This window comes from Capsella rubella, unplaced genomic scaffold (genome assembly GCF_000375325.1).
Source record: "Capsella rubella cultivar Monte Gargano unplaced genomic scaffold, Caprub1_0 scaffold_3, whole genome shotgun sequence".
In the NCBI taxonomy this organism is placed as follows: domain Eukaryota; kingdom Viridiplantae; phylum Streptophyta; class Magnoliopsida; order Brassicales; family Brassicaceae; genus Capsella; species Capsella rubella.
Window position 1 is genome coordinate 2,955,208 of NW_006238921.1, and position 18,360 is coordinate 2,973,567.

General features: G+C 39.8%; 6 protein-coding genes across 7 annotated transcripts; 3 read left to right on the forward strand and 3 right to left on the reverse strand.

Annotated features, from left to right (window-relative positions):
- Nucleotides 1–389: 389 nt before the first annotated feature.
- LOC17892646 (putative pectate lyase 21) lies at nucleotides 390–2,641 on the reverse strand. The gene is made up of 5 exons (XM_006297911.2): nucleotides 2,225–2,641; nucleotides 1,507–1,858; nucleotides 1,041–1,251; nucleotides 866–934; nucleotides 390–758 (listed from the first exon to the last, which is right to left on the reverse strand). The coding sequence occupies exons 1-5, from the start codon at nucleotides 2,466–2,468 to the stop codon at nucleotides 537–539; spliced, it is 1,098 nt and encodes a 365-aa protein (XP_006297973.1). The 5' UTR covers nucleotides 2,469–2,641; the 3' UTR covers nucleotides 390–536.
- A 1,238-nt stretch (nucleotides 2,642–3,879) lies between these two features.
- LOC17891683 (ankyrin repeat-containing protein ITN1) lies at nucleotides 3,880–6,133 on the forward strand. The gene is made up of 4 exons (XM_006297187.2): nucleotides 3,880–3,901; nucleotides 4,086–4,637; nucleotides 4,741–5,150; nucleotides 5,220–6,133. The coding sequence occupies exons 1-4, from the start codon at nucleotides 3,880–3,882 to the stop codon at nucleotides 6,057–6,059; spliced, it is 1,824 nt and encodes a 607-aa protein (XP_006297249.1). The 3' UTR covers nucleotides 6,060–6,133.
- Nucleotides 6,134–6,523: 390 nt separating this feature from the next.
- Nucleotides 6,524–11,290, reverse strand: LOC17893415 (phosphatidate phosphatase PAH1). Of its 2 annotated transcripts, XM_006296899.2 has the most exons (11): nucleotides 10,830–11,290; nucleotides 9,038–10,541; nucleotides 8,366–8,961; nucleotides 8,199–8,272; nucleotides 8,024–8,108; nucleotides 7,740–7,826; nucleotides 7,512–7,584; nucleotides 7,376–7,419; nucleotides 7,154–7,282; nucleotides 6,967–7,068; nucleotides 6,524–6,881 (listed from the first exon to the last, which is right to left on the reverse strand). In XM_006296899.2, the coding sequence occupies exons 2-11, from the start codon at nucleotides 10,434–10,436 to the stop codon at nucleotides 6,828–6,830; spliced, it is 2,643 nt and encodes an 880-aa protein (XP_006296961.1). In that variant the 5' UTR covers nucleotides 10,437–10,541; nucleotides 10,830–11,290; the 3' UTR covers nucleotides 6,524–6,827. The 2 variants fall into 2 exon arrangements, with proteins under 2 accessions (XP_006296961.1, XP_023641624.1); XM_023785856.1 differs by lacking the exon at nucleotides 10,830–11,290 and having other exon boundaries at nucleotides 9,038–10,741.
- Nucleotides 11,291–12,096: 806 nt separating this feature from the next.
- On the forward strand, nucleotides 12,097–13,754 carry LOC17891482 (protein GPR107). The gene has a single exon (XM_006297629.2). The coding sequence runs from the start codon at nucleotides 12,186–12,188 to the stop codon at nucleotides 13,506–13,508; it is 1,323 nt and encodes a 440-aa protein (XP_006297691.1). The 5' UTR covers nucleotides 12,097–12,185; the 3' UTR covers nucleotides 13,509–13,754.
- Nucleotides 13,755–14,152: 398 nt separating this feature from the next.
- LOC17892586 (phytoene dehydrogenase, chloroplastic/chromoplastic) lies at nucleotides 14,153–15,729 on the reverse strand. Its single transcript, XM_006299123.2, has one exon. The coding sequence runs from the start codon at nucleotides 15,711–15,713 to the stop codon at nucleotides 14,280–14,282; it is 1,434 nt and encodes a 477-aa protein (XP_006299185.1). The 5' UTR covers nucleotides 15,714–15,729; the 3' UTR covers nucleotides 14,153–14,279.
- A 161-nt stretch (nucleotides 15,730–15,890) lies between these two features.
- LOC17891496 (serine/arginine-rich splicing factor RS2Z33) lies at nucleotides 15,891–18,285 on the forward strand. The gene is made up of 7 exons (XM_023785776.1): nucleotides 15,891–15,963; nucleotides 16,218–16,336; nucleotides 16,952–16,991; nucleotides 17,106–17,201; nucleotides 17,302–17,492; nucleotides 17,582–17,692; nucleotides 17,794–18,285. The coding sequence occupies exons 2-7, from the start codon at nucleotides 16,230–16,232 to the stop codon at nucleotides 18,095–18,097; spliced, it is 849 nt and encodes a 282-aa protein (XP_023641544.1). The 5' UTR covers nucleotides 15,891–15,963; nucleotides 16,218–16,229; the 3' UTR covers nucleotides 18,098–18,285.
- Nucleotides 18,286–18,360: the final 75 nt, after the last annotated feature.

Below are 18,360 nucleotides of genomic sequence, written 5' to 3' on the forward strand. Positions count from 1 at the left end.
TTATTAGGTATAGACTATAGCTAATAATCCAAGTCAAGTCGTGTTAACACGATTTTTAGAGACCTGAATACCACACATTCTTTTGTAGAAACAATCAACGTAAGGGCGACTTGACAGAGTCGAAGAACCACACGTTTTATTGACTGATGACAAATAATATATACTCGCAAAACCTTAAAAGTTTGCATCACAAGGAACATTTGATTTAATTTGTTACATAAATGAATTTATATGTTATTCTTTACTTTTAGGAAATTTATTGGGGTTTGATGATAATATTCGTATGGACGTAAAATATTCCTCCCAAGGGAGATTGAACTAGGGAAGAAGGATTCAATCTTCTTTAGAGGGACTGAATCTTATTAAGATAATCCACACAAGCTCACAAATATAGGCAATCTTTTTTCTTATTACTTGAAACTATAATATATCAACTTTGAATTATAAAAGTTCGAAAATCGTATCAAATTATTTGTCTTTACACCGCCTCATATATATATATATATATAAATTGATACCTATCGGGTGGTCGGAGGTTAGTCCAGAGGGAGGGGAAGGTTCTGCCAGCCGGTCCCATGTTTGAGATAGTTCTTGAGTTTTTCGCTTGGAGTTTCGACGGTCCATTCAGAATAGTGTTGGGTCGGAGAGAATACGTGGCGATCTCCACCGTCCTGGCTAAGACAAGACTTGGCTCCGTTCAACAACAAATCCCCTTCCGATCTTACGAACCCAGCTCCAGGTTTCTCTTTATCCGCAGCCTAATCACCAAAACCAAAATAAACATATAACGCTGATTAGCACCTTATTCCCAAAAAAAAGAAGAAAATAACTTAAGAACCTAATTAAAAAATACAAACTAGATTACCTTCTCAGTGATGTACTTAAAGACGGTCTTCTTCTCAGCAGCTTCATATATGTTACACTGAGAATATATCTATCAAAACAACATAAAAATGTATGAGAAAACATATATACGAACTGAGATGATGGGATAATCGTAAAATAATTATGTTCATCTAGGTTAAATTCCTGTTACGGACCTGAGATTCGACGCCGGCCCCAACGGCGTAAATGGACCAGTGACGAGTGTAGTTGTTGAAGAGATGGACTTTTGCGAAGCGAACGCGAGGGTGTCGCTGACGCGTACCGTCGAAGAAACAGTGATGTATCGTAACTCTTATGCATCGGTCTGTCACGTGACTTGTGTCCGCTCCTATCAACATCGTCTTGTTGTGATTCATGAAATGGCATCTGAAATATATTTTGTAAAAAAACATTTAACACAACAGATTGAGACATATATCTAAACTAATACAGTAATATGTACATTTAACACAATCGATAGATAGATGTTTCCAACAAATATCTAAACTATTCTTTTATTTTTCATGTTTGGATATATATTTTTGTTTTTATAAAAAACTTCCCCTGTTATCCTAGGAATAAGACCGTTACACAACCATTATAACAACGATGCAGAAAAGATTAAATAGACAATTGAATTACCTTGAGACGGTAATGTCGGTGCTTTCTCGTGTGATATCAATCAAACCATCATAATAGTTCTTGAGACTACACCGATCAATCCAAATGTTGTGCGACTTTGGTTTGATCTGAATGGCGTCTGCGTCTGGACCTACACCGCCTTCAAATTCAAGATTGCAGATTATAACGTTTTCACACTCTTTAAGCCTTAACCCTTTTCCCGTTATCTTCACTCTTTGGCCTCTTCCGTCCACCGTTTTGTGCGACGATACGCTCACAAAGGAAGAAAGATTGATCGTTCCGGACACATCGAACACAATCCATAACGGTTCTGGCCTCCTACAAGCCTCTCGTAACGATCCTGGACCCTCGTCTAGCAAACACATATGATTGGTTTTATATGAATGATTAACACACAAAACAAAAGTGTCCAGAATTGTGAATCTCAAAAACAAAATATGTGCAATTTTATGCGGTTTTGAGTTTCAAAACTAATTTACTTTTATCTCACTTATGTGGGATTCACAAACTTTATATATTATTTGGTAGCAAGCAAAATAGAGAATCTAGATTTGTAGTTCAGTACAATTACAGAATCAATCAACAAAGACAAATGAAAAACTATTACTAAAGATTATGAATAAAGAAGTTCCAAAACAGGAAGATCATCATATGAAGCCCAAGAAACAGAGGAATATTCTTAGATTATAAATGAACCAGGGGGCTGCTAAAAATTTACCAGCTAAAGAAGTGACGCGGCAAATAGGACCATTTAGACCACCAACAGCGGCGCAGCCGAAGCCCTCGGCCTTTCCGGCGAGAGAGCGGAGGCTGGAGTCTACGTGGCAATAAGGTTCCACCGTCATCGATGAAGACGACGGAGCTGGAGGATATGTGTAAGGTGGGAAAGGGGCGTTGGGGGTTTCGCCGGGAAAGCTAGAAGCGCCGTGATGGGATCTGTGAAGGCCGTGTAAGTTTCCCATATTTATATAAATAATTTAAGAGTAACGATATTAATTTGGGGACAGTTTCAGTTTTTTTTTTTTTTTCGTAATTTTGGGAGATAGTAATTGATCCTCCATCTGTTTCAACTGAAACTGAAAGGCATTGATGAATGAATGGTTAGCTTATTAAGCTTTGTTTTTTTTTTGGTAGAAGCTTATTAAGCTTTGTTGCAACTGTGGCAGAATAATCCTTTTTTTTTAATTGTTGTTGCCGACAGTAGCATTCTTTTTTTGTTTTTCTTGAAAAATTTATTTAATTAAATATTCCCAATATATAACGTTTAGGGAAATGTTTGGATATTTTTATCCGACAACTTTAAATTTGTTAGATATTTACGCACAATACATAAATTCTTTTAAATTATATTTTTATATATGTGTACTTGTAATATGATTCATTTCTTTCTAGATGTGGTTTTGTTTTAATGCTCACTATTTAAAAATGAACTTCTTCTACAAAAAAAAAAAGAGAAAAAAATTGTTATAAAATGTTGTCAACCACTTTAAAAACTACTCTCTATGTTTCACAAAAAATATCATTCTAAAATTTTAATTTTGTTTTACAAAATGTGTTACTTTAAATTTTCAATGTATTTTTAACACAAAATTTCATAATTTTATCCTTAATCTAAAATGAATTAAATTATTAAACACATATTAAATAAAAACATATATATGTATATATATGTATATATATAATTTAATGTTTTCTTAATATGTGTGCATTGTGTTAAAGTGACCTCTTTGTGAAACATAAGGAATATTTTTCTTTTGTTTTTATAACATCTTGCATTACTTTATCATAGAAATATATATAAATATATATTCGACGTTAATGAAATGTTCAAAACTGATATTTTGTGGTAATTTGAAATATCCTAAAACTAAAGGTATTTTACTATTATTTTTTAGTAGAAAAAAAAACCTAAAAAGTGATACACTATGCTTTATGTGAAGCCCAACAGGCCAATACACACACACACACCAAGTTGAGACTCATCAAAACCAAAAACGAAGCCCATTAACTAACCAATAATTTTCTAGGAAAAAGTATTTCGGATTGAACGAACAATAATGTATGAATTTAAATCGGAACGGCTCGCATGAAATGCTGACGTGGCAGACATCCTTAACTGAAGAAGAAGGAGAAAAGACAACCCAAATTACACCCAAAAACAGAGAGGTGATTAAAGCTGCTTCTCCTACGATTATCAGATCGCAAACCCTTTTCGTGACACTGACGTTACCGGTGACCCGACGGCTCTTAACGCTTATTCATCTCTCTCCAACCGGAGAGTCGTTGGTCAAATTCTTATTTTACAACATCATGATCCCGCTTTGAAATACAAACCTTCTCTCTGTTTTTTCATTTCTCTCCCTCTCTCTCATAATGGGATCCAGAATCGAAGAAGGTACAACGATTTCTCCTTCTCCTTGTTTTTAGATTTTCTGACTTAATTCGCTGCGTTCATTAGAGAACGTGTGATATTAGATGGGATCTTGGGATGGTTTTTGTATTTTTGCAAATGGATTTGTCGTTTCCGTGATGAACAAACAAACAAATGTGTATTCATATCATTTATCTGACTCTCGCAGAGAAGGAACTGGAACCGGATATGGAGCAGAGTTTGGCGACGGAGCCGGTGAGTCCTGCAGGGAGCACTGTAGCTGACCTATCCCCAACTCCAACCCCAAGGAAGACTCTGGTTCTGTCTAATTCGGGTAAGGCTTTAATGGTGTCGAATTCTAGCAAGTCCTTGGGGCTTTCCAATTCCGGGAAACGGTTTGATCCTACGGGTAAGAAGAAGTACGTTAAACAGGTCACCGGACGCCACAACGACACCGAGCTTCATCTAGCTGCTCAACGAGGAGATCTAGCTTCTGTTAAGCAGATTCTCAGTGACATCGATTCTCAGATTACTGGTACCATCACCGGAGCTGATTTCGATGACGAGGTATCACAAATAATGACAGCTGTGGTAAACGAGGTGAATGAGTTGGGAGAGACGCCGCTTTTTACAGCAGCAGAGAAAGGAAACATTGATGTTGTCAAAGAGTTGCTTCGTTATACGACCACAGAATCTCTTATGCAGAAGAACCTTTCTGGATTTGACGCTTTACACATTGCTTGTAGCCAAGGCCATCGAGGTAAGTCTTTATTATGTAAATCAAAACCTTTTTGAAGCAAATGATATACCGCATCTTTCTAATTTCTAACTGCGCGGGAGCTTGCTACTTTAATGCAATGCAGCTATTGTCCAGTTATTGCTTGAGCATGAGCCTCAGTTAAGTAAAACAGTAGCTCAATCAAACGCAACACCACTTGTGTCAGCTGCGACGAGAGGGCATATTGAAGTAGTTAACGAATTGCTTGCGAAAGACTCAAGCTTGCTCGAGATTTCTAGATCCAATGGAAAAAATGCGCTTCACCTTGCTGCGCGTCAAGGTCATGTAGATATTGTAAGAACGTTACTCGATAAAGATCCGCAATTAGCTAGACGAACAGATAAGAAAGGCCAGACGTCTTTGCATATGGCTGTGAAAGGAGTTAGCTCACAAGTCGTGAGGTTGCTCCTTCGAGCTGATCCGGCTATCGTTATGCTTCCTGATAAATTCGGTAACACTGTGTTGCATATCGCTACCCGGAAGAAGAGAGCAGAGGTAAAATGATTTATTTTTGATTCTTGATTGTCGAATTTTGAATCTTGATTCCTTTATCTTGAATCGCAGATTGTGAACGAGCTGTTACAACTTCCGGATGCAAACGTGAATGCGCTAACACGAGACCATAAAACCGCATACGACATTGCTGAAGGACTCACTCATTCAGAGGAAACTGCAGAGATCAAAGAGATATTATCGCGTTGTGGTGCGCTAAAAGCCAACGAATTAAACCAGCCAAGAGACGAGCTACGGAAAACAGTGACCGAGATCAAGAAAGACGTTCACACGCAGCTCGAACAAACCCGAAAAACCAACAAAAACGTCGACGGGATTGCCAAGGAGCTGCGGAAACTTCACAGAGCTGGAATCAACAATGCTACAAACTCAGTCACAGTTGTGGCTGTCCTCTTCGCCACGGTTGCATTTGCAGCCATTTTCACGGTTCCCGGAGGGGACGACGACCACGGTGTGGCCGTGATGGTTCATGCAACATCGTTCAAGATATTCTTTATATTCAACGCGATTGCGCTCTTTACTTCCTTAGCAGTAGTTGTCGTGCAAATCACGCTTGTAAGAGGAGAGACTAAAACGGAGAGACGTGTGGTGGAAGTAATCAATAAGCTGATGTGGCTCGCCTCTGTCTGCACCACTGTGGCATTCATTTCCTCATCGTACATTGTGGTTGGTCGGAGAAACAGATACGCGGCAGTTGTGGTAACGGTCATAGGAACTGTGACCATGACCGGGATTTTGAGTATAATGACATATTATGTTGTGAAATCGAAGAGGACGAGGAAAGTAAGGAAGAAGGAGAAGAAGAAATTTGCTAGAACTGGGACGAGTTCATGGCATCATGCGAATCCGTCGGAGACTGAGTCGGAGGTTAATCCAATTTACGCTATCTGATCGATGATGAATGATCATTAATTCATTATTTCTTTTTTTGGTTTCTTGATCTATGTACGTGTAGTGTTTTATATTGGAACTATGTCTTATACTTTATACACAAGGAGATTGGAAAACACGTATTTCTTGAAAAATGATCTGACAATCAATTAACAAGTTATTGTTGCCTGCTAATTGTATGTGAAAGTGAAAGATTGAAGTCCTTGAAAAATTGTCTTTTAAAGTTAACTACTTTGCTTTTCCAAATCCAGACACATGCATTTGGAACTTGGATATATAGTTTACATATTTGAACCAATCAATCAAATTGTAAACTTTTTAGTCAGACATATACTATAAGCTACGATAAGTCCAAGAAGCATTTGGGAATTGCCTTGAGAATCATTCTCAACTAAATAAGGTTTTGTTTTTCTTTTGGGTATGTATTATAGACTATCTGATCATTTATGTCCAAATATAATGAATATTTTTAAACTTTTTTTTTTTCTTTTCTGTGTAAGCAAGAGCCAAATTACATATAAAATTATGTCTTGTACAGAACATTGTCGCAGCTTATATAGCATTCTTTCCCTACTGTAATAACTATTAACTCCTACATGAGACATTACAGTGTAGAGACAAGTTCCCGTTCTCTCTTGTCTACAAGTTCCAGCTCTTTCCTGTCCACAAGGTCATATAATAGGCTTAGATTCCGAGCCGCCATGGTCGACTCATCTGCACCTGGTTTTAGAGACCCCGAAAGTTTCTCCTATTTGTAACATGATTTCTTTAATCAACCTCTTCTATTGGTAGTTTCCAGAAGTTCCATGGGTTATAATCTTCCTGTGAACGTGTAAGAAAACACTTAAAAAACCATTGATGAATCTACAGTGCATTATATTTGCTAAAAGATTATAACTCTAGTTACCTGCTCAACAAGTGAAGTTGGAGGGAACATGTCGTTGACAAGAGTATGAAGTGAAGTGTAAGACTTTTTGACATCTATGCGATGTCCTGTTGCCACTTCTCCCTATCCATTTTTAAACACAGAGTTATCACTCAGTACACGCACAGAAACAATCATTCATATCAAAATTCTAAGAGATTGTGAGTACCTTTGGGTTGATTATGAATATCTTCCCCTTTGGGATTCCCAGTTTTCTGTAACTCAGCTCATCGGTATCTCTGTTTCCAAATCCAGCGTAGAACGGGTTGTAATCTGCAGGGAAGAGTTTCCTGATATCCTGTACATTACAATTGTAGAAGTTGTTCAAATCTACAGTCCGCCATTGGTTTTTAACTGTGTTCTCTTATTCCCAGAGGAGAAATATATTTACCTCCAAACATGCAATCTTGAATTCATGAGGTGCTCTTCTTATAACTGTTATATGAGGAAAAATAAGAGATTTTTACTATTGAATTTAAATAACGCTGAAGTGCCACAAAGAAATCTAGAAGGCATGAAAGATTAACCTTCGCGATACAATGCTGGAAACAGCCCATCTGGTGAAATGACTACAGGACCGGTGGGCAGAGCTTTTCCGTCCTGCAAGCCAGTGAAAAATAAAGATTCCATAAGAAGCAGAGAGAATTATAATAACGGATTACACATCATTCTTTCAGCTCCTTGAGCTTCTGTTACTTATGAGAACTAGGTATAAATGACGTGTCAATTCACAAGTAAAACGATCTCACTCTTACCTGCTTCAGATTATTTAAGAAATTTCTCGTTAGATATGCCTGAACGATGGCACGAGCGCTCAAAAAGAGCAACTGATATCCATTCTCCTAAAAAAAACGAAACAATGTGAAGCATAAAGTGAGATTCATACTTACAGGGTAAAATAATTTGAGATACAAACTGATTATCAATTTAAGAAACAACCACTTCAACCAACTGTATCTTACATATGGCAGTAGTGGATCTCATGTTTTTCCAACATTAACTGTGAGAAGCGAGATTGACTTAAACCATGAGCAATTACCTTTATGGCAGAGAAAAGCTTGGCTACACCAGATTGTGTCCAGTCCTTTCCAATGAAGGGCATGAACTGACCTAACACATCAGATCTGCAAAACACACAGATCATCACATGTAAGTCACGATACTTGAAATCTAATATTATAACATTTAAGTTGCAATAAGGATCCAAGCTGTACTTAGTTATAGTTCCATCGACGTCTGAAATCACTATTTTGGTGTCCCATCTCCACCGGTAAATATGTGCATCGACCTAATAACAACCACAAAGTATTTTAAAACTAAAGATAGAAGAGATTTCCCTGATGTGCCTTCAGATTTTCAACTAATGTAACCATCAACAAACCTGTTGTGTTCCAAGAACTCTTGTTGAGAAACTAAAAGTTATTATATTCTGACCATCTTTCAGATTCAGAGATGCGATCTGTTCATTGGTAGGGACATTGGTTCTCACAAGTTGTCTACGTGGGGAGTCATGGCGACTCTCTGTGGTTGATTGTGCTTCCGGTGAGTTCTGTAAGCCAGGTTCGGAATCAACAAACAGATCTTCTTCGCTTGAGGAGTTACTTCCCGTATGCTCAATTGTTTTAACCCTTCTAAAAGGAATAGGCCAAAGTCTCCATCTTCTTCCAGATGAAGGAGTTATTGTAGTTTCATCATCCTTGGGTATAGGCGATTTATTTTCCTCCACAGAAATCACATCATCAGGCTGGATATCTAAGTCTAGATCAAACACGGCTTTCCCAAGCACAATCCGAGCAGCTTTCGTCCACGGCATATAAGTTTCTCTAATCCTAACAACCAGATTTTCACTTTCAAGAATTGATGTTGCAGAATTTACATACTCTTCCATTGAAATCCGATGTGCATCAAAGACTTCAGCAGCTGCGCTGAGTCCCATACCCTGACGAAGCTCATCCTTGCAAATTGATAGCTCGTATCCTGTAAAGTTAAACCACTGTTAACAAAACGCAGCTACTAGTCATAGTTCAGACCAACAAAAGTTAAAGTTCCTTACTCTGATCTGTATCAGGTTTTCCTACGTCGAAAGTAGAAGTCGCACCCACTGAAACTACACTCTTCCCGTCCTCGTTATCCTCCTCAGTTGGTTTAGATGGAGTCAGTTGCTCATCGTCCTCCCTCGTTGAATCTATAGAGACTCTCTCAGAAGCCTGATCCTCCAAATCTATAATCCCGACTTCCTGGCTGTTAATCAAGATGGCCTCCTCAGATGTTCTTGGCTGTTCATCCCTACATTCTGAATCAGCATTAGAATCAACGGATATTCTGGATTCCTCGGTTGTTTTCACTTCTTCGGTTGTTATTTGGGTTGTAGAAGATTCAAAACTATCAACAAGAGTATCTACTGTTTCAATAGTCACTTCATCTTCACTTCTTTCATTTTCTGCGATGGTATCAAGTGGAAACTCACCTTCTTTTAGATTCCGATCCTCAAAAGTAGGACCTTCTTCCTCCGACTTCGAGATCTCACCAGTCTCAGTCAGCTCTGACTGCTCCAGATAGCTCCCACGAAGTTTTCTTTCAGCATCATGAGAATCTTTTTCAGAATTATCACGAGAATACGAATCTGAATCGTTACGACCATCGTTCGCAGTAGCTACTTTTTCAGATACAATATTAGTAGTGTCAGATGACTCCACTTTGCTGATATATTCAGTATCCCACGGAGTCTCTGATGATGCAAACTCAGTATTACCTTCACAAAAATCAGTTCCATCACCAGGGGCCAAATGAAACTGAGGAGTATTTAACCGTAAATTCTCAGCCTCCTGTTCTGCGGCTGACACAGGGGCCGTTAGTATATGTCCATCAATACTGACCAAAACCACCTCAGAATCTGAGCCTTGAGAATCCCCATAATTTTCCACATTTAGATTGTCAAACCGAGCACTTCCATATTCAGAGGTTGGAGAAGGCGGATCATCCTGAAAATCATAAAATCTCCTATTACAATCAGACTCGGTCCTCTCAAGCCGATTCAAAGGGTCGAAACCCTCTCGTAATTCCTCAACACCAGTGTCAGATAAACTGTGCTCAAGTCGAAAACCCACGCCTTTAGTTTCAGTACCATTGTTATTCTCAGACCCGGAAATCAAACTGTTGGCGTCATTAGCTGCAGGATCAACTTCCCTGATGAAATATGCTTCACCAGAATTATCAAGATACATGTGGAAATCGGCTTCGGTTCCATTAACAGCAATCTTGACAAACTTCTCAGCGCCTTTGAGAACACCTTGGAACTTACCAAACCTGACATACCAAGGGGTGCTGCGGAACGAACCATCCTGTTGTTGAACAACAATGACATCAATAGCACCACCAAAGGGATGAAACGGTGTGGCAACAGAGTAAACACCTTGAGAAATCAAACTCCCAACTCTTCCAACCAAACTCATTTCATCAAAATCAATTGAGAAAAATCTTTAAACTTTTACTGTCCTAATCATATACAAAAACTAGAAACTCTCTAAAGTTTCTAGACAGTTCAATTCCAGCCTAGCCTGCAGATGAAACAAATCCAACAAGCCAAAATTAGAGAAGACAAAAAAAAAAAACGAAAAACCCACAAGCAAAATCAAATCAATAGAGAAACCATTAATAATGTTCCGATTACAAGTTTTCCAACCAGATATCGAGCATGCAGCTTTTAACTATTCCAACAAACATCAGTTGCTGAACTAAACCCAAACAAGAAAAATAAAAATAAAAATGTTGGAGAAGATGACATTTTTCCAAATCTCGGAGGCGGAGAAATCGCGATAAACAAAAACAATCCGAATTCAACTTACAGATTAGGAACTTTGAAGCGGAGAATCCAAGAAACGACGAATCTCGATGCTCCGAAATCGAGATTCTTCGATTGAAAATGAATGAGATTGTTTATTACGAATTATATATATCCTATTCTACAAGTTTCATTGAAATATTTTTGGGGATAGAATTCTCGGGTTCCTGAAAAAAGATTCTCGGAAATAAAATCAAAGTCAAAAAAAGGATTTGTCTGTTTGCCTCGTCGATCGATTGTATTATACCAGTGGGAGAAACTTACAAGAAAAAAAGATGGTTTTTTTATAACCAGAAAAATATTAAATCCGCCATGACTTAAACACACTGTAATTGCTTATATAGGTAGATAGAAAAAGAATTAGATAGATGATGATGAATGATGAGTCGAGTCCTCCCTCTCTCCTGAGAAAACCCAGGGAGGGAGTATTACGAGAAGGGTCTATGGCTGGCTTTTGCGTAATTTACTCCATCTCTTTGAGGGTACTTTTGATCTTTTCTTGTCTAAACCTGCGAAATACTTAAATTTAAACAAATTAGAACAAAGTGCTCTCAATTAATATTTTTTCTTTGACTCAAATACGAACATGATAAATGTTAAACTAATGCTTTGGAGAAATTACTGTATTGCATAAAGTTCCTAGAATAGATATAGAAAATGGATAGTCGTGGGAATATTACAATGAATCGAGTGATCCACTTATCCACACAAATAGCATAATGTGGTATATTCTATCTCTATAACGTACAAGTTAGCGGTTTATATATATATTTATTTGAAATTGGTTTTTTGTTAATTAGTATTTTTTTCCTATCATGTTTTATCAATCACTCTTAAGAGTTTTAGATGTGTCTAATAAGCATAGTCACAAAAATCACAAGTGTCTTTGTATGACAAGGTTCTCACCTAACCCGTTTTCTTCTAAAGTCAAAACCATTTTTCCATTTAAAGTTATCGATTCATAGTGTTTGGTCACGATAATTTAATACACACATACGTAAAGACTAGTTAACTGTTGGGAATATTAAATCGCGGGAGAGATGTGTGTAGCCTTGTAGAGTTGTAGGGATGAAGACAGGTGCAACGCACGTGTTACACATTCTCTTACCCAAAGTACAGTACCAACTACCAACCGTTGTCTTTCTCATTAGCAGCATAGCTCTCTATCATTTAGGCCCAATGGGCTTGGCCTAAAGTTCGGTAAAGTCAACTAACCCGAAGGACGTGTCGTCGTTTTGTTTCCGCAGCTTGATATCGGGTCTCAAACGCCATTCTCGTTTCTCCCACAAGCTTGCAAAAACCACGAGAGAAGCATCATCATCGTCCTCTCTCTCTCTCATCTTTACTGTTACTGCGCGAAATGACGAGATCACCCTTCTTCTTCGTCCTCCTACTCCTCTTCGCCGCATGTATCATCACTCGCACGGCGGCGGAGATCAAGTCTCTCACAATCTCCGACGACTCTAGGCCGATGATTCTCTTTGAGAAATTCGGATTCACTCAGTCCGGCCATGTTAGCGTCGCTGTTTCCTCCGTATCTGTAGTATCTTCTTCGTCTGCCCTGATCCCTGATCCTTCGAGGCTAGGCTTCTTCCTCATGTCAGAGGAATCGCTTCTCCAAGTAGTCTTAGAGATCCAGCAAAACCCTAACTTCTGTGTACTCGATTCCAATTACGTCCTCCACCTCTTCACATTCCACGATCTCTCTCCTCCGCCTGGTTCCAAATACGAGCACTTGTACCCGGTGATTTCTCCCAACGAGTACTCTCTCTTCTTCGTGAATTGCGTCCCCGAAACCAAAATTTCGATGAAGGTTCGAACGGAGATGTACAATTTAGATCCGAACGGCTCTAAGGATTACCTCCCTGCCGGTTCTACCCGATTACCGGGATTGTATTTCTTCTTCTCTCTCGGCTACTTAGCTTTCCTTGGTCTCTGGGGTTATGCTTGTTTTGTCAATAAAAGAGTTGTCCACCGTATCCATGTTCTCATGGCCGCTTTGCTTCTGATGAAGGCTCTGAATCTGATCTGTGCCGCCGAGGATAAACACTACGTGAAAGTCACCGGTACTCCCCACGGCTGGGATGTCTTATTCTACATTTTCCAGTTTCTTCGCGTTGTTCTTCTCTTCACTGTGATTGTCTTGATCGGAACTGGTTGGTCCTTCTTGAAGCCATTCTTACAAGAGAAAGAGAAGAACGTGTTGATGGTTGTTGTTCCACTTCAGGTTTTGGCCAACATAGCTTCCATTGTGATTGGAGAGACTGGACCTTTCATCAAAGATTGGGTTACTTGGAATCAGATTTTCTTACTTGTAGATATAGTTTGCTGTTGTGCTATCTTATTCCCCATTGTTTGGTCGATACGTTCGCTGAGAGAGACTTCGAAAACCGATGGGAAAGCAGCTAGGAATTTGGCAAAATTGACCCTGTTTAGACAATTCTACATTGTTGTCATTGGGTATTTGTACTTTACGAGGATTGTAGTGTTTGCGCTGAAGACAATTGCAGCTTATAAGTATCGGTGGGTGAGCAATGCAGCTGAGGAGATTGCAAGTTTGGCGTTTTACATGTTGATGTTCTATATGTTCAGGCCGGTTGAGAAGAATGAGTATTTCGTTTTAGATGAAGAAGATGAGGAAGCCGCAGAGTTGGCCTTGAAGGAAGATGATTTTGAACTCTGAAACAGGTCAAGGACTTTCAGCAGTGGACGTTCGCTTTACCTCTCCTTTTTGTTTTTTTCTATAACTTCAGAAGTAGTTTACTTGCAAAAGGGAATACCTGTGTATTGTTCTCTTATATGGTAAAAGCTTGTTTGTCGTAAGACTTATTTGCTAGTAAGGAGAAGATCAGTGCCTCTGCTGTTTAGTACATGTATTGTCACCTAACTGAATCTACTTTACTTCAAATTTGTACATTTTTTCAGCTCATACTCCTTATTACTTGAGACTGGAGTTCGCTTTCTCGAGGACATTTGCGGCATGCTTGGCTGTTTTTTAGCTGCTAAAACTATACTTTGCCTCGATTCGTAGTGACTTAAACCACCAAGTGCAATATACCATCGACTTATTCAATACTTTAAATCTCCACTAGTATGCAACGATTATTGTAAGATTTTGAGGAAGCTAACATAGACATTAGTGAAGTTATTGTCTATCCCCAGAGATCACATGTACTGCTTTTTATTAGTTTATGATCTTAGTCACTGTCGTTTGATGAGGCTTTGTCTCTAAGTCATCTTGCAGTGTGATCGCCACAGCAACTTTCATTAGAAGGTATTAAAGTCGGCTCCATTTTTTTGTTTCAGTGGTCGTTATAGTCAAATATATGAGCTGAGGAAGATGATTAACTATCCAATATATGATCTTAGAGGATACATACTACAACTATAGTACATACAAGCCATTAATAAAAAAGCTACACAGAGAATCTTAAATTTACAGAAAAAAATAACTCTATGTGATTAGTCCCTTTTCTCGTAACAACACTTCCACGGCTCGTCTCCCGGAGACCAAAGCCCCGTCAAATGTAGCAGAAGTCATGTAATCACCGCACAAGTAAAGACCTGTCCTGACCCGCGGACTCTTAACCAAATCAGTGGGTGGGCATTGGTTCGGCTGAGCGAACTTTATTCGGTACGTTTTCAAATGTTTCCATGACATAACCGAAGACTCACTGAACCAACCAGAGAGTTCTCTGAGAACCTCTGTTGCTAAATCATCATCGGATCTATCCTCGAACGAACCGATCAACGATACCGAAACCAGAGCCTTTCCCGGTGGCGCGTATGTCCGAGCAACGTTCGTAGAGAAGAACATGTTGTTGATTATACCGGTGCTTGACCCGTTGAGAAATAGAACCGGGTCTTGTACCGGTATCTGATTCGGGTCAGCTGTGAAATAAACGCAAATCGTACTCCGAGCCGGTTTAGTTGGAACCGGTTCTCTGATCCCCTCAAGAAGCTTATCCGCTTGGTGTTGCTCGACGGCGACTATGACACCTAAGTCAGCCTTCAAAACGCCACCGTCTTGGAGTCTCACGCTAGGAGGATCCGAATCCGATCCAGTTGGATACTCAATCGAAGCGACCCTTGTGTTGAACAAGACGGAATTAGCTGGTAATTTCGCGGCCAATTGGTTAGGGATTTCTCCGATTCCCATGGCCGGAAGTGTGTTTTCTCCGAGAGCAAGACACCGGAAAATGAAATCGAAGAGCTTCGAAGTCGTCCCGAGGTCTCTGTCGAAGAAAATTCCGCCGAAGAATGGTCGGAAGAATCGATCAAGGATCGCTTCGGAGAAACCAATCTTACGGAGGAGATCAATGGTCGGAACCTCATCGGCGGCAGTCAAAATCTCTTGGTCTGACTTGATCAGAACTCTAGCTCTCGTCAACGCGATAAGCCCTTTGTCCACGACGGATCCGATGGGGTTCGTGAGAGAAGCCACCGAATCCCAAAAATGTCGGAGAGGATCAGCTACGGTGTGAAATTTTCCGCCGTAAAAAACCTTTGCTCCGGCGTAGAATCGCTGCAGATCCAGTGCTTCATAATCTAGAAGCTTTTTAGCTTCGGGATATGCAGAGATGAAAATCTGAAACCCTCTGTCGAGGAAGAAGCCGTCGACGATGTCTGTACGGACGCGTCCACCGACGCCGTCAGAAGCTTCTAAGAGTAGGAATGGGATTCGTTCGGAGGTTAGCCGAGTTGCGGCGGCTAAACCAGCGAGTCCAGCGCCGATGATGATGACGCCGGTTTGGTTCTTTTGGTTGTACGGCCCTTCGGCGGAAGATCGAGCTCCAGAAAAGCGTCGATATCGGAGAGTTGCATGGCCGCGGCGGTGAGGGAAGAGATTAGAAAAAGATGAGGTTGGGAGAGAGATCGCCAGTGGCATTTTTAAAGTTTGGATAAGGTTTTTTTCTCATTCGTTGAACTTTATTTTACCCGGGAAAATGGTTTTGTCTGGAAAAAAACAAAAAAAAATACGAGCATGGGATCTGTGCCGTTGATGTGGAACCAAGAAATCCTGACCGTCAGATATTTTTCCTTCTCTTTTATGTCTGTTTCGTAGATCTGACTTTGAGGGTAGCTCAGTTTCGAGGGGAAGACACCGAGTGCGGCGAATTATCGGATCCAGACCACAGGTACGGCATTTGTCGGAATGTTTTTTTTCTCTTCCATTAATATGCTTTGATGTTTTGATGTAAATCCTTGTTCGGGTCAAATCGGGAGGTCATGGAAATCTATCAATTTATTTTACCTAAATACAAATTTGATGCTATTAGATGTCAGAACTCTGTTTCCGTCTTCCTCTTGTCAAGACTATCGCAAAGCTGATAATGGCGATGTTGATATGTCTGCTGATTGAACCACCCTTCCTTTTTTTTTAAAATTGTAGCGTGAAGTGAAGATGCCTCGCTATGACGATCGATACAGCAGTTCGCGTCTCTATGTTGGCCATCTGTCATCTCGAACTAGGGAACGGGATCTTGAACGGCTCTTCAGCAAATATGGAAGGTAAGATATCTGTTTTCAGGGATTCTTTTCGGCAAATACAGCTCTCTTTTGTGAAAGTTGTGAACTTAGTCAGCTTTGTTTTTAGATTCACATCTTTGGTTCAACTCATTATAGCTTCAGCTTTGAAAAATGGTTCTCTTTTGTGAAAGTTGTGAACTTAGTCAGTTTTTTACTTAGGCAAAGCTATGGTTTTAGATTCACATCTTTGGTTCAACTCATATTAGAGTCGGAAACCTAAACCAGGTCTGAATTACGATTGATATTCTGAGGATTCTTGTGTATTCATTAAATTATATGGGTGGGAGTGTTGTGACTCGGAAGTGTAGCATATTTTAACCTGGATGATCTTGTTGAAGGTTTTTTTGACCTGGAGGATTATGGTGAGAGAGAGGGTCCCCTTGGTGGAAATTCTTTCATGGTGTTTAGTGGACTTTGGCAGTTCTGTTTGTTGTGTTATTGCGTGTTTTAGTGATGAAAATGGCAAGCAATCTCAAATCTGGTGTTTTGTTCCCTGTTGATGGTGAAGTATCATAACACTAGCTACAGCCTACACCAGTAGCACTTCTTAAAATGTCAAAATGTGGCCTTACTGTTTCTCGCAAACCATTTCTGCAGAATTCGAGATTTGGACATGAAGCGAGACTATGCCTTCATCGTAAGTAGTAATGCCCTATGACTAGTATGTTTTCTCGTTAACTATTTATGTAAGCTGTGTGTTTCTTATTGATGGCTCTTTTGTCTGTTATATATGTTCACTGTTTGATCACAGGATTTCAGTGATCCTCGAGATGCTGATGATGCGAGGTACAGGTTGGACGGGAGAGACTTTGATGGAAGCCGTATAATTGTTGAGTTTGCAAAAGGGGTAAAATGCTCAAATTTAGTAAATTCCTTATGTTCTTAGTGTATTTTTTCAATTTTAGGTTTCTCTCGTTTAACCTTTTTGGATTTTCCTTTTGTTGTAGACACCTCGTGGTTCCAGAGACTTTTCCTCGAGCAGAGGCCCTCCTCCTGGTAGTGGTCGTTGCTTCAACTGTGGTCTTGATGGCCACTGGGCTCGAGATTGCTCCGCTGGTGACTGGAAGAACAAATGTTATCGATGTGGAGATAGGGGTCACATTGAGAGAAACTGTAAGAACAGTCCTAAGAAGCTCAGGTATCAGTTAAAAATCTCATTTTTACACTATTTCTAGCCAAATACACTGTCAATTTGTATTTGAGTCATCTGTCTTGATTGTATTTCAGGCGGGATGAAAGTTACTCAAGATCGCCAGTTCGGTCTCGGTCTCCTCGTCGTAGAAGAAGAAGCCCTAGCAGAAGCAGAAGCAGAAGCTACAGCCGTGGTCGTAGCTACAGGTTAGTGATGTCCCAATTTGGCTTATGATTTCACAACATACAACTACAAGTTTGATTCTAATGCAACTTATTTTTGTTCTGTCTTGGGCCGATTGTTTCAGTCGCTCTAGATCACCGGTTAGGAAGGATAAGGATCTGAGTCCTGTGCCTGCTGCTAGAAGCAGAAGCCCTGAACCAATGGTGGACAACTCTCCTCCCTCCAAAGATAGGAAGAGAAGCCCGAGCCCTGAAGGCAGTCCAATGCGTGAGAAGCACAGCCCCAGAGAGAGGGCGAGAGGAAATGATGATGATGGTATTGGAACCTATGGGGACGACCGTAGTCCTAGTCCCAGAGAGGACCGTAGTCCTAAAGGCGGGCACAGCCCAAAAGAGGACCGTAGCCCTGTGGAAGATGATGACCAGTGAAGGAGTTGAAAGACAAATGATGGTTATTTTGCTTTTGGGCGATCACTTAACCAATGTAATGGTTATAATAATGGTCTCTAGACAATGTAATGGATTTTGATATTCCTGTTTGGAAAACTTGGCTTGATACTTGGTGTTATCTTCTTCTAAAAGATTAAGAAAATAAATCAACTTTTCGTTTGTTTGTTTCTCTCTTTCTTTTATGTTCCATTAGTTAAAAGCTCAAGTAAATATGGACTCCGACTCTCTGAGACTCTTCTTCT